This window comes from Schistocerca americana, chromosome X, assembly GCF_021461395.2.
Source record: "Schistocerca americana isolate TAMUIC-IGC-003095 chromosome X, iqSchAmer2.1, whole genome shotgun sequence".
Lineage (NCBI taxonomy): Eukaryota > Metazoa > Arthropoda > Insecta > Orthoptera > Acrididae > Schistocerca > Schistocerca americana.
The window spans coordinates 802,828,593-802,855,914 of record NC_060130.1 but is presented as its reverse complement, the minus strand read 5'-3'; the positions used below and the strand labels follow the sequence as shown (position 1 = coordinate 802,855,914).

At 39.6% G+C, this 27,322-nt stretch overlaps 1 protein-coding gene across 1 annotated transcript in view; it reads left to right on the top strand.

Moving 5' to 3' along the window:
- The first annotated feature begins 2,371 nt into the window (after window positions 1–2,371).
- The window catches only part of LOC124555216 (serine hydroxymethyltransferase, mitochondrial-like), a 128,328-nt gene continuing 103,377 nt past the window's right edge, over window positions 2,372–27,322 (top strand). Inside the window, exons 1-2 of the mRNA XM_047129066.1 lie at window positions 2,372–2,563; window positions 19,336–19,476. Of these exons, the coding sequence (XP_046985022.1) occupies window positions 2,516–2,563; window positions 19,336–19,476 (189 nt within the window). The 5' untranslated portion in view covers window positions 2,372–2,515. The remainder of the gene's footprint in view (window positions 2,564–19,335; window positions 19,477–27,322) is intronic.

Here is a 27,322-nt window from a genome sequence, read left to right as displayed (position 1 = left end):
TATCTGTATAACTACTGCAAACTACATCCATTTCAATCTATTTACTGTAGTCTAACCTTTGTCTCACTCTATAATTTTTACACCCCTCCACTCTTCACTTCATTACCAAATTAATTACTCCTTTATGTCTCAGCGCTGATACTGTCAACTTATCGCTCTTTTAGTCTTCTTACGCCATTAATTTCTTTTTTTCACCAGTTCGATCCATTACATCTTCTTTAGCTGTCAGATCTATACATCTAATCTTCAGCTTTCACCTGCAGCACCAAGTTTGAAAAGTTTCTGTCCACATCTCATCTGAAGTGCTTATCATTCAAATTTATTTTCAGTGCAAAACTACACCACAGAAGAATACCTCCAAAAACTACTTCCTAACTTTTAAATATGAATTCAGTGATAACAAATTGCTCTTTTTCAGAAATTCCTTTCTTGCTATTGCCATTCCACATTTTACTACCTCTCTACTATGGTCATCATCATGTGTTCTGCTTTCCTGTACATGAACTGTGTATGACAGGTGTGGGAAAGTGAGTCATGACACATGGATGGAAGTAGTAATTACCAACTGTGAAATGTAGCTTTAGTGCCTTGACTAATGTTTATTATATCAGTGAGATAATGGTTCAAAAATCATCTTTTAGTCATTATATTGACTAATTAAATTTTATTTTAATTTGCTTATGGAAGTAAACTAATTCCTTAAAAGAACATCAATATGTATTGCTTAATAGGTGCAAACAGTTTCCATCCCATAACTGGCCATCTCTTTCAGTACTTGATCTGTGATAGTATGGAACACATGTGTATATATGCACAGATATTTAAAGCGGACTCTTGGAAATGTATTATGTAACATATCATTTCAATTGGCAGACTAGTGTGAATGATGCATGTGGCAATTCTGCTGATATTTTAGGTGCTACAGTTTCGAAGTCCGTTGGCAAAAGATGAGAGCTCTTCTATCTACGACTAGAATTTATTGAGAACCAGTCTGCAATACTACTAAATACTTCATTGATTGCTGCTTCTGTTCTTGCAGCTCTGTTGAGCTTGATTATGATGCTTGCATAATCACAAAATTGCGCTATTTCTGCTTATCACTGTAAGATGGAAAACGATTTTTATATGGCAAGAAGAGGGGGGGGGGGGGTTCGTGAATTGAACACTGTGAATTATCAGTAATAATTTGTCCATGTTCAAAAAGAAAATTCATCATGAGAGCTGCATGAGTTGGCTAACATAAGTCTTTGCTCCCCGTTAGTTAAATATTGCTCATTGTTCTTTGAAAGTCAAAAAAAGTCCTGGTACGTGAAATCATGTTATTAAGATATTTCAATACATGGTCAGTGAAATGGTAGATGTTCATTGTAGAGGTTCTCCTGGAATCGAAATAGTAATTGGGTAAGAACCTTATAATTGGGTATGTCCTCAACCATTCTTAAATAAGTTACCTATCCCAAAACTTTTATGAATGAAAGTAATGGTGAAATGTCTCAATAGTTATTAATGTCTATTCTATTATCATTCTGAAAGAGGGTTCCAACAATTCCGTAGCTAATTCTGTAAAGATACCTTGTGAAAGTGATACATTAAATATATTTGTAAGTGCAGTAGCTATATCACAAGAACATTCTTTCAACATTTTGCTTGAAATGCTGTCAGTCCCACAAGAATTTTTAGTTTTAAGTGAGTTAATTATATTCTTGGTTTCTCTGCCAGAAGCTGAAGTTATCTTGATTTGACTGAGTGGTTGTGCAATATCTTTTCTTTTAAGCTGGCAATACTGGTTTCCTCAGTTACATTTTTTAAAACTCTTTCAGCTCCGTGCACAGTCTGTCTGGATGAATGCTTGACCTAAACTAGAATCCCTTCTCACACCAGTAATAACAAGAAATTTTTCATGCCTGAATTTGCCCCCTCCCCTCTTTTCCAGCTTATTCTCTCAGGAAGCTGTACAAAGGGTTAAACGATATAACAGCCTAGCTGTCTCATATACTTTTCACAGAGATACTAACGCAAAGAACTTTTCAGCAGTTTATCAGAATGATTGTATGGCGGAGAAGCGCCTAAAGCCAAATAAAGATAGTAAAATGTCGTAAATAATGGAAGATTATTCGAATTAATAGAAAGCTCCAGGAAATTGTAATAATTGCTACACTAACGTGGATGATAGTTGCTAAGTCGCTTTTTGAATAGATATAAGTATTGTTGTCACATTTTTAATGCATTTGTCTTGAATACCTTAAATGTTAAAACTGAACATATGTGAATTAGAGTTTCGTTCATTTTCGCATTCGGATGTTGGTAACGGAGCAACTGACATACAGAGGGTAGTGTAGTTGTATTATCGCTGATGTTAATCGCGCGTACTTTTCACAGTACAGTAGCAGCGACTGCGTTAGTTGAGTGTGCGTGTTGGGTGTGTAGTCCTGCGTGTGTGTGTAATTTCAGTAGGAGATATTCGTTTATTAGTGGAAAAATTTTTTCGTTGGGTGTCGCTATATTTCTCGGTTAAATGTTTGTTCTTCGTAGACTTTCTGTTATATCTACTCAATATTTGAACGTAAGTAGCTTGTACCGTATTGTAAACAGCGCTTGAATGTTACACACGGTATTTTTTTCTGACACATATTTCGTATACTTAAGTTGATACAAATGCACGTAGAGTAGCCGCTTAAGGAAGAGGTATATGTCGGACCAGCGTTAAAAGCGGCACTAATGTTGTCAAGAGCTGCAACAAGTTTTTGTATCAGGTGTTGATGAAAAGCATTGTTGCAGAGGTGTTTGGATATATTACTGATTATTACGGTTTTGCCTCTTAGGAGTGTTGCTTATTTAGAGAGTAAATCAGGGTGATAACAGAAATCGCCCATCGACTCCTACGAATTTTTGTAAGAATATTAATTTAAGTTTATCCCTTCAGATATCTTCAAATTTGTGAAAAGTTCGCGCAGTTGCCTGTGCGCTCAAAGACAAACTCTAGTTGCATCCTAGCTACATATAGCATTGATAATATGTATAGTTGTTAATATGGTATGTCCTGATGTTTTCTTAAAATAAAACTTGTGAAATACAAAATGATTTTGTATGGCTCTTTAATGCGACAGTGTGTAGTGAAATGTTTTTGACAACCTACCGACACAATAACAATATATCGCAAACTTGTTATTTTCTTTGTACGAATTGTAATGAAATATACGTAAACTCTGCCAAACAATGTATACATTTGATTACTCTCACATTGTGGGTGTTCTTATAGGAGACACCTAAAACTTATACCCAGCGATGTTATTGCTAAAATTCATTATTTCCATTATCTAGTTTGTGCGAATATAATTAATCCGCACTAGAGGAACGAATCGTAGTCCTGTATTAAATGCTAATTGTTATAAGACGGATGACTAGAATTAACACATAACATTCGCTTGTGTTGATTATTCACATTTTGACGTAATTTTCAGCATTGCTCCCATAAAAAAGCCAGCTGTCAAATAGTAAATACTGTTTGCCGGAAAACATAGAGAACTAAAATAACGTCCAGTTAATATGAACAGATCGTTGCGTCCTTGATTTGGTGTGCTGCTGTTTGTGCATTCTTGGCAGTTCTGGATTTTCAGGTGGTCTTCGTAAATAATGTTTTTGTTTTACTTGGATCATATGCATATGTATTCTCAGGCCATCACATTCACTTCTGTGTAATGTGTTTACAAATTTACAAACGTAAATATGCATGTACTTGAGAATTAGTGTTCAGTTGAATTTTAATATTTGTAGATTTGTTTCATGTTCAGATCTGAGTGGATATCATGTAGGAAGTTAAATGCACAATTCCATGTGATGGAGTTCACCATTTAAATGACTATAAGGTTGTTAATCTGTGGATTGTTTCCTTTACTGCTTGCTCAGAATACAGACTGGATAACATCAGAGATAGGCTACAACACTGCCGCACTCCCTTCTTAACCACTGCTTCCCTTTCCTATCCCTCGACTCATATAACTGACATCTGGTTTCTGTACAAATTGTAAATAGCCTTTCGGTCCCTGTATTTGATCCCTGCCACCTTCAGTATTTGAAAGAGACTATTCCAGTCAACATTGTCAAAAGTCTACAGATGATAGAAACATAGGTTTGCCTTTGCTTAATCTATCTTCTAAGATAAGTCGTAGGGTTAGTATTGCCTCACATGGTCAAACATTTCTCTGGAAATCTGATATTCCCCGTGGTCGACTTCTACCAGTTTTTCCATTCGTCCGGAAAGAATTTGTGTTAGTATTTTGCAGCCTTGACTTATTAAATTGATGGTTCGGTAATTTTCACATCTGTCAACACTTAGTTTCTTTGGGATTGGAATTATTATATTCTTCATGAAGTCTGAGGGTATTTTGCTTGTCTATTACATCTTGCTCACCAGATGGCAGAGTTTTGTCAGGGCTGGCTCTCCCAAGGCTGTCAGTAGTTATAATGGAATGCTGTCTGCTCCTCGGGCCGTGTTTCGACTTAGGTCTCTCAGTGGTCTGTCAAACTCTTCACGCAGTATCATAGCTCCCCTTACATCTTCGTCTACGTCCTCTTCCATTTCCATAATATTGCCCTGAAGTACATTGCCTTTGTCTAGACCCTCTATATATTCTGTCCATCTTTCTGCCTTCGCTTCTTTGCTGAGAGCTTGTTTTCCATCTGAGCTCTTGATATTCATACAAGTTGTTCTCTTTTCTCCAAAGATCTCTTTCATTTTCTTGTAGGCAGTATCTATCTCACCCTAGTGGTATATAGGTGGCATGTAAGAGTAATTTTTGTTAACATTCTTTTATACACTTCATCATAATTGTTAGCTATGCAAGTGGTCTGAAATGTTCTGAGAGATGTCATTAATAACAGGCTAATAAAATTAGATTTTACATATTATTTAGATTGAAAGCATCATCACTGTTGACATGTGATTATTATTGTAATAACGTGACATGTTCTACATCCTAGTGATACACTCACATCAAGAATCCATTGAACTCAAAAATTAATCAAATAAATAAATAAGTACCATAAGTAAATCACACACAAGTAATGAGGCAATTTTTCATTTTTTCATTAATTCATGTGTATACACTTTTCATTGTATAGATGTAGTCAGGGCATAAAAAATTCAATTATATTTATACATATAACATAATAGACATGTCTTAATTCACCTAGGTTAAACCCAACATCACATCATGGTTTCCATTACCTTAGTTGAGTAAAATAAAAGTGTTTAATCACACGTTGTTGTCTGCAGAAATTCCCCTCCTGCCACTGTACAAAAATGTGACTACATGAATTTTTTCCCCTAATTTTCCATCCTTGACTGTGACTTACGTATCAGGGATGGTTAATTTCATCTAACTGAAGTTAAAATACCATGTGCTAGAAGCTTCAATTTCTGCATGTTATTCCAATGGAATATGGACTTCTTGGGTGGCAAACACAACTGGAAACTTCCCTTTCAATCCATACCCGGTTTTAGGACTTACAGATTTGTTTGTTTGGCACATTTATTTGAAGTCAAAGTGATTGGTGTTTTAGAACCTTGTGGCATCAACTTTGACTGACTTCTTTTTCTTGTGTGGTATGTGTTTATTTTTTGCATGCTGATAAGTGTGATGATGTGGCAACAATGCACTGTTTATTGCCTTTTTACCTATTTTAGCACTGCACTGATTTTTGAAACAGGGCTGTCAGTGAAGCCCAGATGACCGCCTTTATACAGTGGCCCATTGTGTTTTCATATTTGAGGTTCGCAATATGCACAGAAATATTCAACAAGATTTCTCTACTGTGTAATATGTGATTTCTGAATGTACCTTGTTATTTTAATGATTTAAAAAGAAAAGGCTGTTCAATATAGTGTGAATGTTGGCAACAGGAGAGTCTGTCAGATATCAAAAATGACAGAACCAATCATAAAACATTGTTAACAAGTTGTCCTAATGACAAGTATTAAATCTGCAGCAAATGTTGAGGACAATGTACATTTACCACAGGATATGTTGCAGATCAGTATCGTAGCATCGTTTTGTGTTTACACTTCGTTGCCTTCCAACATAACTTAGACCTTTGACTGCATTACAGATCTGTTCCTATTCTGGCTTTAAATTAACTGGACAGTGCTTTTCTTGGTACACAGCAGATTTGTTCCCCTATTTTCAACTGCTCATTGCCACATGTCACGGATCAAATAGTACATGTAACTTCCTGGCAGATTAAAACTGTGTGCCGGACCGAGACTCGAACTCGGGACCTTTGCCTTTCGCGGGCAAGTGCTCTACTACCTGGGGCAAAGGTCCCGAGTTCGAGTCTTGGTCCGGCACACAGTTTTAATCTGCCAGGAAGTTTCATATCAGCGCACACTCTGCTGCAGAGTGAAAATCTCATTCTGCAAATAGTACATGTCCCATGAATTTTATTATTTTTAAAACTGTTATGGTTTCTAGTTACCTAAGGCTTTTTTTTCTCTTTCAACTGCCTCATTTAAGTAGTACAGCTACAGCTTGTTGATTTCAACAAGCATGGAATGAACTGTTACTTTATATCCTTTCCTGTTTACAGTTTGTATTTCCCAAGGAGGTAGGGAAATGACTGTATTACTTCGTCCCTTCAGTGACGATGGTGAGGATGAGAAGCAGGAAAAGGAGGGTTGCTGTTTTAACTGACTGCAGTGTGACCTATAATATTACTGTCATTTCTGATATGCCTTTGTGCCCAGAAGAATGTTGTAACTTCTTGGCTCTGTAGAAGAAAAGTACCCTAGACAGTATAAACTTATTTTCCTGTTGGTTACACATCCTAAACTACTTTGAAGACACTGAACAATTAAAGAACCTCAGCTACCAGGAAATTCAATTGGGTTTTCTCTGTTGCCATTTTGCACATTCAAAATTTTTCACCAGAAAGCAACTATGTTTGCAGATCCTTGAAGCACAGTGTCTCCTCTCCCATAGGCCCATCAGTAACATAGCTCTGCATGTATGGTGATTGATAGGGTGCATAGGCTGCAGTAACCTACTATGTCCAAACCTGATCTAGAGCACACAACTTGGAGACGTGGTCTGAAAACAGAAAAAAATTGATACTCGGAGTTCTCCCAAAGGATTCTTTCTTTTTGTCTCTAAAGTTCCTTGCTGGGATAGTTGCAAAATACACATTTTGTTGACTATTACTGAGTAGTGATAACCAGAGCTTTTATCATAAATTAAATATTTAAGCCAGTTAACCCACAAACAGAAAATAAATCTACATTGAGTTTCCACTGTGCCAGTTACAGAAATTTTTGTAAGGCCAGTACAGTGTAAAACCCCTTCAAAATAAGAAACTGTGTACACAAAGATCCTATTTCTTTGACTGAATTTCTATTTTTTATTTTATTTTTTTATATGTCCATAGACCATCTAGTGCAATATTACCAGACAAGTCGGATGCATTACAGAAATAATATGCACATATATAAAACTTTAACAAAGTAGGATGGGAACAGGTGAGGATGTGGCATGAAGTTGGTTATGGCCTAGTGAAAGGAACCATCCTAGCGTTTACCCTAACAACTGGGAGAAGCAATGAAAAACCCAAGCCAGGATGCCAGATGGGGAATAAATCCTAGTCCTCTCAGATCAAGTCCAGTACATTAAAGACTTGCATAGCAATCTTGCTCAGTATATGATTAGAAGAGGAATCACATATACATAGTCTACATTGTGAATGCAACATACAAAAGAGGTAGATCAATGAACAAAAGTGGAAACAAGTGAACACATTATATAACACTGCTGAAAAGTACAATATGCACAGTAAGTAAATCAGTCATGCAAGTAAAGCATGGAACTTCGAAATAAAACTCCCCTGAAAAAATAAAAACACACGAACACATTATATAGCACTGCTGAAAGCTATAACACACAAAAGCCTGCCAACACTCTATGCATCACAACTAGGCTGCCACCAGATCCCTTCTCAGAAGAAATGTATTTCACTGCATCTGAAATAGAGAAAACAGAAAACCAACAGTAGAAACCTTATTTGCGAAAACAAACACAGTATTTATGGTACACCAGGTAACAGAATCAAGAGAACTCTACAGTGTGTGAGGGCCTAGTAATCCTGTAAGGTAACATATTCATTCACATAGTAGAAACAAGCCTCAACAAGAAATGATTTTAGCTCTGCTGTAAAAGTAGTTTCTCTCCCCAACTTACTTCTGTACTTGGAGGTGACATGTCATGGGATAGGAATTAGTACATACACAGATGGTGTACATAAGGTAGAAAAGGGCAGTGCATTGGTGGTGCTGTCATTTGTACTTAGGTGATTCATGTGAAGAATTGACTGACTTTGAAAGTGGAATGGAAGTTGGAGCTAGATGCGTGGGGCATTCCAGTTCAGGCATCATTAGGAAGTTCAATATTCTGAGACTCACAGTGTCTAGGGTGTGCCAAGAATGCCAAATTTCAGGCATTACCTGTCACTGTGGACAACTCAACAACAGGGCACAGCAACATTTGTATAAAATTGTTAGCACTAACAGGTAAGCAACACTGCATAAAATAATCACAGAAATCAATGTGGAATGTATGACAAATGTATCTGTTAAGACAGTGTGGTGAAATTTGATGTTAATGAGCTATGGCAGAAGACAACTGGTGCTAGTGCCTTTACTAACAGCAGGACATCATCTGCAGTGTCTCCCCTGGGCTTATGACCTTATTGGTTGGACCCTAGACAACTGGAAAACCATGGTATGGTCATATGAGGCCTGATTTCGGGTGATAAGAGCTAATGGTAGGGTTTGAGTCTGGTGCAGACCCCATGAATCTGTAAACCCAAGCTGTCAACAAGGCACTGTGCAAGCTTGTAGTGGCTCCATAATAGTGTGGGATGTGTTTACATGGAAATGGTTATGTTTGGCTATTTGGAGACCATTCATGGACTTCATATTCCCGAAAAAGATTGAATTTTCATGCATAACAGTGCACCATGTCACCAGTCCACAGTTGTTCACGAAAGGCATTATAACTTCCAGTAGAAGAAAAAGTTCTTCACTGTCTTATTAAGCACAGAAATACTACTCCAGAATTCAGAAATTATGTGAAAAAATACAACCAAATATTCAGCAAGGTAATAAAAGAAGCCAAAAAACGAAAAAATGAGTACATCTCAAATGCAAACAATAAAATGAAAGCTGTATGGAAGGTTATTAGAGCAGAAACTGGTACAGAACAGTCAACTTCACAAAATATCTCTCTTCAGATTGAAAATAACAGACACTCAGATCCAAAAGAGGTAGCTGAAAAGTTTAACATGTACTTTACTAATATAGCAAAGCAGTATGTTCCTTCAAACAGTCATGGAAACAGAAGTGAAACAAATAATAAGGTCACTCAAAAACAAATATTCATGTGGACTGGATGGTGTGCCAGACTGTGTCTTCAAAAAGTCATCTGATAATGTATTAAAACCTCTAACAACTCCTTATCAACTGGAATCTTTCCCAGTAGCCTAAAAACAGCTGAAGTAACTCCACTGTTCAAAAAAGGGGACTCTGAAAATGTAAATAATTATCGTCCAGTATCCCAACTCAGTGTTTTCTCCAAAATATTTGAGAAAATTTTCTACAATAGACTACTAAGCTACATTACAAAAAATTCATTACTCTCAGCAAATCAACATGGATTCAGCAAATCAAAGTCTACAACAACAGCAATGTATGAGTACATAGAAGCTGTGCTTAAAGCAATGGATGACAGAAAAGATGCTACTGGTATCTTTCTGGACCTTTCAAAAGCTTTCGACGTAACTGACCACGACTTCCTCATTCACAAATTAGATCAAACAGGTGTCCGAGGAATCCCAAATCAGTGGATAAGATCTTACCTAGAAAACAGGCAGCAAGTGGTGGTTTTAAGGCATGATGACATGTCAGTACAAGGAAATATTATCACAACACCACATGTCTCCAGTAAATCAACAATAAAGTATGGAGTGCCACAAGGTTCTGTCCTAGGACCTCTACTGTTCCTCCTTTATATTGATGATATAAATGACTTTATTAAATTGGGAAAACTAATCTTATTTGCTGGTGACACCAGCATATTAATAACAGCTGCTGACAAAATATCATTGGAAGTAGCAATAGATACTGTAATGTCCCAAATTACTAGCAGGTTTCAAAAAAAAAAAAATAATAATAATAATAATAAATAAAGAAAAAACTGTCTTTATGAATTTCCACTCTTCTCCACATGTGCAAAACTTTGTTACAGTACCATACCTTGAAAATACGTTACTGAACTCGGTTACTGACACTAAGGTTCTAGGCCTATGGGTACAAGATAATTTAAAATGGGACTGTCATATAAAAGAACTTGAGAAAAAACTTTCAAAAGCTTGTTATGCTCTGTGTGTGTCAAATAAAAGTGCAAGCAAGTCAACAGTTACTCAAGCGTATTATGCCTACTTCCATGCACTACTCCGATATGGGCTAATCTTCTGGGGAAATTCAGCCACCAGCATAAAGATCTTTAGGGTGCAGAAAAGAGCAATCAGGGCTATCTGCAACCTAAGAAAACTAGAAACATGTAGACCACATTTCATCCAGATGAAAATAATGAGCCTACCGAGCCTTGACATATACGAGTGTATCCTGTTCTCAAATGAGTATCTTTTAAACCAAACTGGACATCTTCAACAAAATAAGCATATACACAGTCACAACACAAGAAACACAAATAATATCCACATGTCACAGTGCAGAACAGCACTGTACCAAGAAAGTGTATCACAGATAACAGTTCAGCTATATGACAGCCTACCCAGTGATTTAAAATTGCAGCAACATAAAAATTTTCTTAAACATAATCTTAAGTCATTTCTAGTGGAAAAATGTTTTTACTCTGTAAAAGAATTTTTAAATTACAAAAAATAGCCTCGTAAACAATGATTATGTAATAGTGGTTAAATAATTCAAATTGCTATATTTGTCACTTGTAATTTGATTGTTATCTGCAATTAATTTTGTCATTTTCTTTCTCTCTCTCTCTCTCTCTCTGTCTGTCTGTCTGTGTGTGTGTGTGTGTGTGTGTGTGTGTGTGTGTGTGTGTGTGTGTGTTTTCTCTGCTCCTTTCGCAATTTTGACTTGTCCTATATTCAGTGTACTGTTTAAGTATGTAATGAATCAAATGGACCAATAAATAAATGAATGAATGAATTGGTGTGAAGAACATTCTGGATTAGAGCAAATGATTTGGCTATCCAGATCGCCTTACATTAATCCCATCAAGCATTCGTGGGACATAATTGAGAGGTCAGTTCGTGCACAACGTCCTGCACCAACACCACTCTCGCAACTGTGAATGGCTACATACAGAGGCAGCATGGCTCAGAATTTCTGCAGGGGAATTCCGATGACTTGTTGAGACCAAGCCACATTGAGTTGCTGCAGTATGCTAGGCAAAAGGTCAGGCACGATATTAGGTGGCATCCCTTGACTTTTGTCACCTCATTGTATGTTGGCAGTGCATTTAAAGAATGACATCAAAGTGGCTCATATGTCTTTGTATAAGTGTTGCTCTAACTTGTTCTATAGGGAGGGTCCCACAGCTACGAGTGTTATAACTGCAGTAATCGGACTAGGTTTGCAAGTCACAAAGTCTAGATCTTATATCATTCACTATTACAATAGTGTCATCAGGAAACATTATCTTACCTGCAATTTCTGAGGTGTGTGTGTCACTTGCATAAATAAGTGACAGAAGGGGGCTTGACACCCTATCTCAGGGTGCACCTATTTAGATTTTCCTTGCATCAACTACCAATCTCATTTCAAACTATTTCATTGATGTGACCATTTATTGCTGTTTCTGTACTTCTGCCTGTTTGAAATCCATGCTGATTATTATTCAGTATGCTGTGCTTGGATAAGTACTTGACAATTTGTTGTTTCGTTAATATCTCAGTTACTCTAGAGAATGCCTAGATTAGTGAAATGTTTTGGTAATTTTCAACTGTATGCTTATTCCCAGGCTTGGAATAAAGGTATCTGTCTTGATATTTGTAATCTTTGAGAGAACACTCCCTCAGTGATAATTTAACAAGTGAGCCAAGGGCTTTGTGACTGGTGAAGCAGTATGGATTATAAGTGACACTGGTATGTCATCTATGCTGCCTACATTTGAAGCTTTTAATCACATTTACTATTTTGTGTTCACTAGTTGGAATTAAACTCGTGATGTATGCTGCTGTGCGAAAGCTAAGTTCATCCTGATTTGTGAAGCGTTTGTAAAGTAATCATAGATTTAATTTGGCAGGTATTTTTTTGCCAATATTGATGTTTTCAGAAGTTTTAAGTGTAATTCCCTACTGTTCTTGTATTTTCTCCACTTCACTTTTTTCAGTATCCCAGTTTTTAATTGACTGATGACCATAGATGTTAAGTCCCATAGTGCTCAGAGCCATTTGAGCCAGTTTTTAATTTGTTGGCTGACATTCTTGTTATGTTATCATTTCTAAGTACCTGTTGCTATATTTTCTTGTAAATCTTTATGTATTCTAGAGATCGGGGATCTGTGAATCTTTTCATTTGAGAACTGAGTACTTTTAAAGCCCTGCAGGAAATCTTAATGTTTGACGTAATCCAGGATCTAGCTGTTGTGATCCAACTTGAAAAGACTCTAGTCAGTTTCTCAGGAAAATTAATTTCAAATTGGACATGATTCCCAAATAGTAGCATCGTAAGCATTGTTAGTACTTAACTGTGAAAAGCACTTCCAACCAGGATTCATTACTTAGACTGCCAATAAAACTAACACTGTCTGACAAAATGGAAGAAAAAAAGTGCATACCTTTCTTTCACAGGTATAGGTGCAATTGTAAGGAAAAGGGCATTATGATCAGATAGCCCTAAGTCAGTATTAACAATTTCAATGTTTGTGGTGTCAGCATGTGAAAATGTGTTAGCCTATAAGAATTTTCATTCTATTTGTTATTCTTTGAGGGCTCTGTATAAGAGGAAACATGTTGAAGCTGTGCAATACATTAAAAACATCTATGTAACTATGAAGACTAATTAATTACTTGGTATGCAGTGGTGGTGCTAATAGCTTTAAGTGGAAGGAGCAAAAATCACACAAGACCTCTTAATGTTCAAGGTACCTGCTCCAGAAAAACTCTCATCAGTGGCATCAAACTTTGGAAGAGGCCTAGAACAGACACTCAGTACAGCAGTGAATGTTATTTAATAATACATGTTTATGTTATTTTGTGACTGACTGAGGATTTTCTAAAAATGTGGCTCACTGCTGTTGGTCACAGGACTTTACAAGTGCCTACAGTCCTACTGCAGCTTCTTCCAACACCAAAACATGCAAACAAAGAAGCCACAGGAAGTTAGCAACAGTTTTTGCCATGTTGTGAAATGACATTGACATGGAAACTAAAATTCAAAAGTTCTGTCACTAGTCTTTTCGTTTCATAATCGTAAAATAACTACAGAGCGAAAGTCCCTAATGTACCTCAGTACCCTTCAGCTTCGTGAGAAAATTATGTTACTCTCATTTTTACTATTGCTTTCGTGATCCACATAGTTTTTGATGCACCTGTACCTGTCCTCAAGGCACTTAAAAAATCTGCTGTAATTGTGTGAAAAGATAAATACAACCAGACATGGATTGGCAGCACTTTAAGAGTTTAAATAGTAGCCAGCTATTGGAAACATTCCATTTTATTACTGAGAGGGCAGAAAACCATATGATTATTTTGGAGACTATTTGGTAATGCTGGGAGAATTTCATGGAAACTATATGCTAATTTATTAAATCCATCTGAAAAATTCTTTTACATATGATTCTGAGCCTAGCAAGGGATAACAATACAACGGACTGTTGCATGCATAATTTTTAATAATCGCTGAAGATTGCACCTATTCAATTTTGTGAAATTGAACAATAATAGACTGGAGGGTTCTGGGGGTATTCGTCCAGTAATGCCTGATCACAGCCAAAGTATCTGAAGATTGTGCTGGTCAACACTAACAGTTTTCTGTAACTAGAACACTGTAAGTATGTCTGGGACCCTTGTTAGATTCAACAATAGTCCTGATTTTTGGCTTGACTGTTACATTAAAAAGGAATTCTGGTACAGTCTAATACAAAACAAGGAATGGAAGCAATGAAAACCTATTCCCCAGAGATGTCAGGTTATAAAATGTGTCCCTGTATTACGTTTTGAAATATCTAAAAATGTGCTGAGACTCTGAAATTTATTAAGGGACTCCAAAATGGAACACATTCAATTAAAACTATATATTGGTATAATACAACATTTGTAAAAATACCAGGCTTGGGGTAGATCCCATTGAATTGCACATCACCTGTAACTTTTTCAAGTATACTGTAATATGCTAAGATTTAATGCAGTTCTCAATATTAGAACTGCAGGAGAAGTGGGAAGAAAAAGACTATGTTGTTTCAACCATCATGAAGAGAGTGAACCTAGAGTGGGGGGGGGGGGGGGGAGTGGTTTTTGTTCTTACCTTTAACACTGTGATACTGTGTCTGACTACATTTAAATGGAATCTATTCATTATAAGCTAAGACACTCCATTTGGAATCCATTACATTGGTATAATTATTAAAATTTCATACACAATACATTTTTCATGATCTTCTCCATTACATTTGAAAAGGAATTTTTATTAGCAGGTTCACAGCTGATAAAATATTTGTCACAGCTATGACCAGTGGCAATGCCAGATTCCTGCTTGACAGCTTGATGGATGGCAGGAATGACTGCTTAAGAATGTGAGTGCAACCCTGAAACTGGTTGCAAAGAACAAAATATAAGTAAATAAGAGAAAAATAAATTGTAGCTGTGGAATGTCTTCATCAAAAACAAGTAAAATATATGCTGCCTGAAAAAAAAGTGAAGCACCCAGAAGACATGGTTGTATGTCAATGTAACATCGTACACTTACATACTATTGGCAGCTATGCAAATGATTATAGAGTTGTAATTCACTGTGACAGGTAGAATTGCCACCAGAGTGTGTCACTGTCGTTCATTCTTAATGGTGTTATAGGGCCTGGTAGAGTAGGTAAGGGCTCTGGACTGTATCAGATGTTGAGTAGTTGCTGTGAGCAACATGAAGATGCTTCATACTTGTGTAAAACAGTGCTGTCAGCACATCACGTAGTTTGGGAGGGGGGGGGGGCACATTTTGGGCCTCCATTTAGCCAACTGGTCAAATTGTGCAGCATCCATATTTGTCCGGCATTCAGATGTGACAGTGGCCCAGTGGTGGACTGCATGGGAATGTGAGGGCAAACATACCTATCATCGAAGTTTCATTTGACCCCATCTGATCATCACAAGGGAGTATTGCTGCATTGTGCGCCAAGCACGTTGTAACCCCTTCATGTACATCTACATTCATATGCCACAAGTCACCCTTTAGTGTATAGCTCAGAAAGCATCAGGTCTAAAACAGAAATGTTGAAGTCAGTATGCCACATGAGTTGGAAGAAGTACTTCAAATTCTGTAATCAATTCCTGGCCATGTTGCCCACAGGTGAGTTCTTGATTCTTTTGTTCTAATGTAATACTAGTGGTAGACACCCATCAGCCTCTGGGAATTTCAGAATCATCATGTCACACTATAATCAAGCAGTAAACTGCTACAACCTTGGAATAAAATCGTTTAAATTTGCTACACATAGACAGCCATGAGTTTGTGTTCACTAGTGCTGTACAGTAGTGTTGATGGCACTATGTACAAATGATGCATTATGAGTGGTTATCTTCTGATGTAAAAAGTTGTTAGCCTGTGCAGAAAGACTGGGAATGGGACCACTCTCTGTGAGCCCTTGTTGTCAACCTTATGCTCTCATGCTGGACAGTGTCCAGCATTTTGAAATGGTTTAGTTGTGTGGATGTAAATCACACAGTCATATAAATATATAAAGTGCACCAGGCAATGGCTTTATGAAATTGATAAAAGAAAACAAGTAAGCCAGTGGAAAAACTGCCAAGATTTCATTTAATTATTTGAGTGTAGTAAGTAATTATGGGCACCTGAGCCCCATATTTTGTTAAAGGGCAATCGTGTGACAGTGTAAGAGGTACCAAAAGTGAAGAACTGTAAATTACAACTCCTGGCAACCACAAGTTCTGATGCACCTATGTTACATTCTCACTGCTGTCAATTATCAGTTTTGGTATACGAGATTTAGTGGGCCATCCATAGATTAGTTTCTTCTTACTAGTATCTGAATAAAAAACACAGGTGTGTACAGTGACTTCTTTAAAATATGTTTTGTTTCATGTACACTCATGTTCAAAAGAAACTGAACACCTTAACTGACTAGGATAGGATATTCATACTCACAGGACATGTACAATATTATGATCAGCAGAAATGAGTAGCATTTGAACAATGTCACCCCACAGGTTCAAGGTCCACATCAATACTGCTGCACAACAAAGTAATGGATCAGTGTGACTTGAGCATACATGCAGTCAAATCAGTGAATTTGAAATAGGGCGCATTATTAACATGAGAGAATACGACATGTCCATCCAGGAAACTGCTACAATGGGTGTGTACAGAATTATTTATGGAAGACTGTAGAACACGACAAGATGGATCAGATCGCACCACCCAGACCACCCCTGAGAAAACAGACACCTCATCCGAATGGCTTTGCGGGACAGATCTGCGTCCTCCTCGGCTCTGGCACAACAGTGGAACACATCATACACTGAAACTTCCTGGCAGATGAAAACTGTGTGCCGGACCGAGACTCTAACTCAGGACCTCTGCCTTTCACGGGCAAGTGCTCTGGCGGAATTAAAGCTGTGAGACCGGGGCGTGAGTCGTGCTTGGGTAGCTCAGTCGGTAGAGCACTTGCCCACAAAAGGCAAAGGTCTGAGTTCGAGTCTCAGTCCGGCACACAGTTTTAATCTGTCAGGAGTGCTTGGGTAGCTCAGTTGGTAGAGCACTTGCCCGCGAAAGGCAGAGGTCCCGAGTTCAAGTCTCGGTCCGGCACACAGTTTTAATCTGCCAGGAAGTTTCATATCATCGCACACTCCGCTGTAGAGTGAAAATTTCATTGTACATTATACACTGTCGGGGGCAACAGTCTGTCGCCGTTTTTATAGTGTGGGTTACATGCACATTGTCCACTTCTCTGCCTACCTTTCACAAATGTGCAGAAACATGCTAAATTGCAGTTGTGTATGGAACAACGTCACTAGGGACAGGAATGGCATCGGACAGTATTTTTGGATGAATCCAGGTTCTGTTTTTTTGAAAATGATAGCTACATTTTGGTTTTCCGCAGACAGGGTAAGTGGCATCACAGTAACTACATTCACACAAGATATATGGCTCCAGCTCAAGGTCTTATGATGTGTGATGCTATTGGGTACAACCACAAATCACAACTGGTACGTGTCCAGGGCACTGTGATCAGTGTGACCTACAAGAATGACATTCTGCGACCTGTAGCCATACCCTTTCTGCACAACACCCCAGACACAATTTTTCAGCATGATAATGCATGACCACATGTTGCTGCACGAACATGTCTTCGTGGTGACACAGGATGTCAGCCTTTTGCCCTGGCGTGCCACATCACCAGACTTCTCGCCAACTGAAAATGTTTGGGATATGGTGAAATGTCAGGTGCAGCACTATGACCCAATTCCAAACACCAAAGATGAACTTTGGAACCAGGTGAATGCAGCATGGGTGGCTATATCACAGGATGCCACTCGAACCTTATACACATCGATGCCATCACACGTGGAATAAGTTATCAGGGCCTATGGCAGACCCTGTGTCTACTAGGCAGCGGGACACAAGCTGAACTGAGGTGACTGAAATGCTAATCATTTCTGCAGAACATACTAATGTACATGTCCTATGCATATGAACATCACATTGCTAGTCATTCAAGGTGTTCTCTTTTTTGTCTGAACATGAGTGTAAATACACTAATCAACCAGAACATAGTGACTACCTGCTTAATAACATGTTGGTCCATCTTCTGAATGCAGTACAACAGTGATTCTGCACTACATGGATTTAAGTCCGAAGTAGATTTCTGGAATTATGTGGCACCATATGTCTGTGCACAAATCATTTATTTCCATTAAATTATGAGATGGTGTTATGTGAGAGTAGCCCTGGCACTTGACAGTGTCTCCAGTGTGTTGCATCAGGTTCAGATTAAATGAATTTGTTTGCCGAGACATCAGTGTAGGTTCACAATTATCCTCTTCAAACCACTGTAAAATGATTCTGGACTTTTGACACACAATTATACTGCTGGAAGATGCTATGGCTGTCAGAGGAGATGTCGAGCGTGGAAGGATGCTATTACTCTGCAATAATTTCCATAGTTCACATCTCTCATAAAACCTTAAATTACTGCCACAAGTCCCGTGGAAGCTCAGGTGAATGTCCCATGTAGTATAACACTGTCCTCTGTGGTGCAGTGCAGGTTGAGGACAGCCATTCACCTAGACAATGTCGTATCTAGACACAGCACTAAAGCAGTCAACAGTGCTGTAAAGAGGCAGGATTTTCAGTGGCATCACCATTCTGAGGAACTTTTTTCCCACGATGAAAAACAATGAACATCACATATCGAGCATAAGCTATATGTAATTTTAAATGTGAACAGCTGTCTGATGATGAAACTGTCATTTTGAACTTAATAATGACATTATTTGTTCTAAATAGATAGCATTATTAATAGTGGCTAGTTGCTGTTTTTCCTTGATTCCTGTCTGGGGCCTTGTATCCAGCCAATGCGGGGTTGAGACACTTACGAAACTTCTCAAGTTTGGGGAGTACCAAACTTCTGTATAGGCTATTATTACAATCAGTTTGTCACTACCAAAGGCATTTTGAAGCTACTGCCAGCTCCCCTGGGAAGAAAACTGTGTACCCTTTTTTTTTTACATATAGTGCAATGACATAGTCAAATGTGATAATGTTTTTCAAAGTCTGTACCGCGTGTGACTGAGACAGAATTTGCAAACTGACGTGGTATTTACCTAAGTGGATGCAGAAAACTAACTAAAAACTATTTCCAAGTTAGCTGGCACACTGGCCCCTATCATTAATCAGAGAGCCAGATTCGGTCTGGGGCCGTTGCGCCTTCCTGTGTCCCAGGAACAGGTGTTTTAATGCATTTGCTATCTGAGAGAGTTGCTGTTTCTGCTTTACTCTAGGTATTATCCTATAACATGTGTTTATTTTAATGCCCTTTTTTCCATCTGCTTGTATTGATTGCTGTGTTGTTTCAGAAAAATGGCTTTCCACATATGAGACCAGCCTCTTGTTGGACTGGGAATGAATCATTAAGTGAAGATGATCCTGAAATGTGGGCATTGATTCAAGAAGAAAAGAAAAGACAGAAGAGTGGTTTAGAATTAATTGCTTCGGAGGTAAGCATTATTTATGGTATGAAGTCTTGGGAATGATAACATTTCTCTGCAGATATTTGTTCTATATGTTTGTATCAAAGGCAACAATATGAAAAGGCTAGAGTGCTACTCACCAAATAGAGGAGGCACTGAGTCATTGACACACATACACACACACACACACACACACACACACACACACAACACACACACGTGTGCATGCATGCCACTATCGTCTCCAGGTGCCAAGACCCAACTTCAGTTGCATCTGAGGTGAGCACAAATCTTTGCTTGGGTGGGTTTTTTACAAACAGGAGAGGCATGGGGCAGTGGGTGGGAGGAGGGAGGTGGATAGCAGAGTAAGGCTGTCAGAAGGTGCTAGTACTGCCTGTTGGAGTGTGCAGGGACATGGTGGAGATACAGTGTTGTGGTGAAGGAAAGCGGAGAGAAGTAGAGATAGTAGGCATGTGTAGCACTGGAGTGAGGGCAGGGAAGAGACGTGTATTGACAAGATCCAAGGCATGAGTAATAGTGGAGTGGGGAGCAGGGAAAAGGAATAGGTAGATGGAGGAGGGAAACTAGCAGAGGTTGAAGCGGGGGGGGGGGGGGGGGGGGTGGCAAAGGTTACAGGAACAATGGATATGTTGCTGGGTTACTGGGAGAGTTCACCTGCACAGTTAAATAAAGCTCGTGCTCGTGGGAAGAATGGAGATGACACAGGCTGAGGAGCTGTCATTAAAGTCAAGCACATTGTGTTGGGTAGCAAGGTCTGCACCTGGGTTGTCAAGCTGTCTCTTGACCACAATTTGCTGATGGCCATTCCTGTGAACAGACAGCATGTTAGTTATCATGCCCACGTAGAATGTGGCACAGTGTTTGCATCTAGCTTGGTAGACTACATGGCTGCCTTCGCAAACAGCTCTGTCTTTGATGGTGTAGGAGATGCCTGCGACAAGTTTGGAGTAGGCAATAGTGAGAGGATGTATGGGACTGGTCATGCATCTAGGTCTGTTGCTGGGACTTGAGCCATAAGGCAAGGCAAGGCAAGGGGTTTGGAGTAGGGACAGACAAGGTTATTGTGTGGGTAGAGGAATACCACTGTGGGAGGGATGGGGAGGATATTTCTCATATCAGGGCACCATAGAGGTAGTAGAAACTGTGGAAAAGTATGTGATTCAGTCCTGTGTTGTACTGAGGAATGAGAGGGATGCTCCTTTGTAGCTGGGCAATGGGTATGTGGCGGCCGGTAGGTGATTTGGGGAGACATGACATAAATATGTTTCTGGACAAGGTGGGGAGAGTAATTTTGATCTGCGAAGGCCTCTGGGGGTGGACTGTTGCCACTACAGGTATGATGATGACCACCAATGGCTAGGCTGTGTGGATAGGACTACTTAGTGTGGAATGAGTGGCAACTGTCAAAGCAGAGGTATTGTTGGTGTTTGGTAGATTTGATGTTGACAGAGGTACTGATGTAGCCATTTTTGAGTTGTAGGTTGACATCAAGGAATGTGGCTTATTGGGCTGTGGAGGACCAGGTGAAGCAAATAGGGGAGAAGGTGTTGAGGTTCTGGAAACGTGGATAAGGTGTCCTCACAGTCAGTCCAGATCATGAAGATGTCCTCAGTTGATCTGAACTAGATGAGGGGTTTGGTATTTTGGGTGGCTGGGAAGGGTTCCTCTATATAAACAGATTAGCATAGGATGAGGCCATGCAGATGACCATGGTGGTATCACGAATGTTTTTTGTAGGTGATACATTGAAAGGACAGGGAGTCAGTCGGGTGTTGGGAAACATAGTATTCAGTAGCGACAAGACCATGGGTGAAAGGGACCTAAATGGTAAGGCTGCACGTAATAACTGATTAATAAGTGATGATTCCCAGGTTGCAACTAATACAGATTTTATTTCATAGCACAGAGTTAACAATAAATAATAGTTCCAAGTAATAACTGAAATTCATAGTATTGAGGAAAAAGACCTTGTTTCACAAAGCACCTAGCCTCCATTACACATAGGTCTATCAATTATTCATATGATTTTGAAATGCATCCCTGTTGGTTTTTGAACATTTTGGAACTAATTCTAAGTTTATTTCTGAATGAATCGTAACTTGATTTTTGAATGCATGCATAATGTACGTGATGTCTCTGCCAGGGGAATCCCCATCGCTTCTAGAAATAAACTTTCCTGCAGACAAAAGGGAACGGGGCTATACGAGCTGTGCCGAATAAAGCCAGATGGGTGAATGACAATCACTATTTATGTGGTTGGCTGGGTTTGCAAATGATCAGCGTTGTTATAATTACTAGCGAAATCCATGGATTTAGACTACCAGAGTGGAAATAAACGACTAACAGGAATATAAGGTAACAAAGATTATGTATTATCTTCTTTGTGTATCCAAGAAAATGAAATTTTGACAGAAAATTTTTGACCGGACTGCTACACTACTAAGGGCCAGTTATACAGTTGCCAGCTAGCAGCGGCTAAGATTCTGTTCTGGGAGTGGCACGGAAAACACGTTGTACGAACACATAATAACACCTAACCGGAGAATAAACTTGGGATAACTAAACTAGTGATTGTGGCTGGGTTAGTGAAGTTAACCAGAGACTAAGTATTGGCACTGGCAGGAATAGTTATGAAATTAGTGATTACAATGTTGTTTGTTTGAACGAGGAAGGAGAAGAAACAGGGACTCTCACAAATTATGGAAGAATATGTCAATTCCAAATTTATATAAAAATTTTGTACTACTACTTTTCGATCTCGTGCTTCAGAAGCTAGAGAGTATGAATGAAATGTGACACTATTTCCTAACATAAAACTTTTTCCTTGTAGTAGCCCTAATAGGCATTTGATATTGGTACTTCATGAATTATATTCTGTCGTGTTATAAAAATGACCATTGGTGCCAAAACAGTCTCGTTTATTTGGCGTGTGTTACAATTGCTTAAATATTAGGCAGGCCTTATTTCATTTTATCTGACAGAAAGTGACAAAATACGTGTAATCAGATCGAGAAACCACACCAGTCGTGGGTACTATTTCTATTAACAGCTTTTCTAGTACTGGACAATGACATTTCGTTTTTTCATGTAGCAAAACATTGACAAACTTTGATGAGGTAATAGATTCTTTCTCAGAAAGGAAAGTACGCCATACAAAACTGTGGCAAGATTAGAGAGAAAAAAATTCTAGGACTTAGGGATTGAAGATATGTGTACTGTCTTGCTTGTCTCTTGTCTTTACTGGTTTTATGTATCCCATATTTAATTTTATGTCATACAAAACAGCAAGTTTTTAGCTAATAGGCAGTAAAGACTGCAAATTTTCTGAAGAGTTCTTGTTCTGCCAGTTACAAATAATCCCATCCAGTATTAATTGCAAGTTTTTTTTAAAGGGGGGGGGGGCAGGTTGTCAAACCGGCCGACTGGGATCAGGAGAGGCACCACAGGACATTTTAATTTCCACTCTCCTGAATATAGTTTGACAGCACCCATTACAAAATATTACACGTTTGAATTCCACAGAGCGAAATACAGAGATGTGCGATGGAAGAATGATGTGTGAAGAGGTGTGGCACTGCACTTTGGCACACTTAAGACCAAATAACATGCCTTATGTTCCCTCGAACATATATGTTTTATTTATCAAACTCTTCAGAAAGATGTGTGCTACAAAATAAAGATATTTTTGAAAAGTCAATTTTTTTTAAATTTTTGGTGTCCTACCTCAAATGCTCGAGGGAGGGGGAGTGTCACTATCTACTATTGCCCCAGTTTGGAAATATTGTAGATCTGGACCTGATGCACAGGGCAGTCTGAGTTGTAGTGGGGAGGTGGTAGTCTCTACGTGACCTGTGTTTACGTTAAGTGATTTTCATGTTTCCTCTTCATTTATTGCTCTCACGTCAAATGAATACAAAACAGATTTCTGTGGCCAGGAGCTGTCAAGTGAATTAAAATACATTCACGTAAATACAGAAGGCTAAAATATGTTACTAGTTTCAGATTTTATTTTATTTCCACCTTTCTGACAGTCAAGCATTAATCGCCTTGCTGATCAATGAAGTTATATTTGTCGGTTTGTTAAATAAATTTGGTTTTTATTAACCTTTTCTGTTGAGGCAGTTAATTTATTTGAAATGAAGTGTTTAATTCCACACTATTGACTAGTTTCAACTGTTTGCTGCAGTTAAAGTACACATTTTCATCTTCTAGCACATATGGCATTAGACCATAATAGAGAACCAAACATGAGATAATACAGTGCTGATACTCCAAGAAAATTTACATCTGAATCTCAACATAAGAATGAGCACTTTAAGCCAAATTATACGTTTTAGTATGGTTCACAAAATTTCCATGCTTTTGGAGTATCCTCTGATGTCATAATGTAAGATAATTATTAAAGCTTTCCCGGTGAGGCGTTGTCATGTCGATTAATCGGGTTTCTGCCAGTTATTTGCATTTTTCCTGCGCGATATTTCAGCTGTGTGACTTGCAGTCTTCTTCAGCTGCTGTCTGATACTGATTCCAGTGTGGAATGAGTCTGGTATTTATGCTTATGTTGTGCTAGGTGTTCCCTCTGCGGTCCGTGCCGCATCTGGCACTCTGTCCGTGGTGTGCGCCGACCAATAGCAACGGCTGTAGCATTTTCTCCTAGCCACGGCTGTTCCGAACGCTGTGCACGTACTTTGTGGTTCTTATCCGTTGTCAATATAGCTGAATACCTTTCATCTTCCAATTGTTGTCATTTGAGTCATTACTTTGCTGTGTCGTGTTATGCATTCCCTCCGAAGTTCTTGCCTCCCAGGAGTGGCTGCAGCATCATTTACAGGCTGATTGTGTTCAGATCGTTGCTCAAGACTCGGAAGAGCATCCTTAGATACTTTGTCTGTTGTCTGAGGTGCCATTTCACATACGTCCTTAGTTACATGTACTGGGCTGTCATCTCTAATTCCATCCTTATACTTGTGTCCCTTGGGGTCTGGATGTTGTCAAGTTGCATCGAGTGCTGGGTTCCAGACCGAGCTCAGCTGGAAACTGGCGTCCCGGTTAATGAGATTCTCCACAACCTTAATCTCAATAGATTCTTTGATGACACTGTCCCAGTATCTCAATGTTTGTGTTAAAATCTTGGCATCATTATACTTCATAGAATGATTGAGTTCTAAACAACGTTCAGCAATCGCTGACTTGGTTGCCTGTCTAAGTCTTGTGTGCCTTTGGTGCTCTTTACACCTTATGTCAACTGTCCTGGTTGTCTGGCCGATGTATGCCATACCACATTCAGTGGCATATTATGATAGCAAGGTGCGATAACTGCTAGACGACCCGGCATACAGACCGATAGAAATCCCAGAGACAGGATGCAGTAGTGTCCTCAGGCACAGCAGGAGGGAATGTGGGCAAGACCCTTGGTGCCCGTTGATGTGGTGTACTGCCCCCATGGAGGAGTCTGGCCATGACTGCATTCCTGTGGTGAAGGCACAGGTGGATTGAACCAGCATCAGGCTAATGGCCAGAGGGAACAACATGTTAGGTTTGGTGCAGTGAAAGCGGAGTGGTGTCTGTGGAGCCAACTGGTGTGTCCTCAACTGTTACCCTTACGAGGATGTCTGGCAATGGCTGCATCATTGTGGTGAAGGCATGAAGTGGTTGGGCAGTGTCGGGTGCGCCTGATGGAGGGGACTTTGTGGGTAGGCAGTACAACAATGGCAGATGCCTCTGGGGTTGTTGGTGTGTAGATTCAACCATCGTCATCAATGGATGTCAGTCCTTTGGAAAAGGACTGACTGTGGCTGCATTGTGCAGAGCAGCATTAGGTGTGGGTGAAGGCAAGATGTGGACACACATTGGACGAGAGGAAGGTGCACCGTCTCATCACTAGCTTGGAACTGGGCAGGCCTACCCTCGTGGAAAGGCCAGCCGTGACAGCATGAGTGTTGGGCATGGCTGGAAGTGAGTGGTTACTGGTGATGAACAAGACCAGCAGAGCATTTATCGTTGTCACCATTTGAAGTGACAGACAATAAGGGTGCAGTGGTGTCATACAAATCCTCATCGCCATCTGAAGTTTGTCAATGCCACCCTTGAGAAGAGGGCCGGCCATGGCGGAAGAGGGTGGTGGCTGTGTGGGAGATGACACTGGAGGATGAATACAGGGCTGGTGCTGGGGCCAGCAAACATTTATCCTTGTCACCATCTGAAGTATCCTAATTGTTAAGGCTGCATGTAATAGCTGATTAGTAAGTAATTATTACCAGGTTGCAATTAATATATTTCTATTTCACAATAAAGAATAGTTCAGGAAAGTCTGCTGTAGACTTAACAGTCCCTGAGAGACACTGCAGCAGCAAGTGAGTTGTGTTACTGCACCATGATGCAGACACAGTGCGGAAGCAGTGTGGCGTAGGTGACTTGATGTGATGTGGCATGGTGGAGTAGCAGTGTAGATGTGAGCTCTAGGACTGGTCTCATTGTGGTTCAGACTGATGGCCGCTGGTGCTGCCAGTGCCTAGCCCACAACTGGATTAGTGAGAGTGAACGCTGCCTGCTGGAGGATTGCCACACATTAAGTACCCAGCATGCAGAATGAAAAATGGGGGAGTTGATAGCACTGCAGCCATTGGTGGCCCATGCACTGCTCTAATGTGGCTGGTGCCCCCTGGTGGCACCTGTAATAACCAGTGTGTAAACAAATTATTTGTAAATGATACCACATCTACTGGACACAATACTCACAGAGAGACACCTACAAGCCAAGGCTAAGCAAACCCTCAGGGTGGAGGTGCTATGCTGGGAGTGCAACATAGCTGGTTGTTGTTGTCGTGGTCTTCAGTCCAGGGACTGGTTTGATGCAGCTCTCCATGCTACTCTATCCTGTACAAGCTTCTTCATCTCCCAGTACCTTCTGCAACCTACATCCTTCTGAATCTGTTTAGCATAGTCATCTCGTGGTCTCCCTCTACGATTTTTACCCTCCATGCTGCCCTCCAGTACTAAATTGGTGATCCCTTCATGCCTCAGAATATGTCCTACCAACTGATCCCTTCCTCTAGTCAAGTTGTGCCACAAATTTCTCTTCTCCCCAATTCTATTCAGTACCTCCTCATTAGTTATGTGATCTACCCATCTAATCTTCAGCATTCTTCTGTAGCACCACATTTCGAAAGCTTCTATTCTCTTCTTATCCAAACTATTTATCATCCGCGTTTCACTTCCGTACATGGTTACACTCCATACAAATACTTTCAAAATTGACTTCCTGACATTTAAATCTATACTCGATGTTAACAAATTTTTCTTCTTCAGAAACGCTTTCCTTGCCATTGCCATTCTACATTTTATATCCTCTCTGCTTCGACCATCATCAGTTATTTTGCTCCCCAAATAGCAAAACTCCTTTACTACTTTAAGTGTCTCATTTCCAAATCTAATTCCCTCAGCATCACCCGATTTAATTCGACTACATTCCATTATACTCATTTTGCTTTTGTTGATGTTCATCTTATACCCTCCTTTAGAGACACTGTCCATTCTGTTCAGCTGCTCTTCCAGGTCCTTCACTGTCTCTGACAGCCCCCCAGGGGATCCACAACTCTTTTGTGGATACGTGCGTAGCGAGCACGGGGCCCCGAGCTAATGTGGCCTTCCTTCCTTTCCGGGCTGCATACCTTCCCTTTCCGCATACTTCCCCATCCCCTGTCTTCACCCCCCCCCTCACCTCTTGCTCTTTCCTTCACTTTCTCCCCCTCTGGGAGTATGGTTTGCGCCTACGTTCGGAGACGGACGCTTGTAAATGTACTGCATTCTTCTTCTTCCTTGCTTGTATGTCTTCTTCCTTCCTTTGTCCATC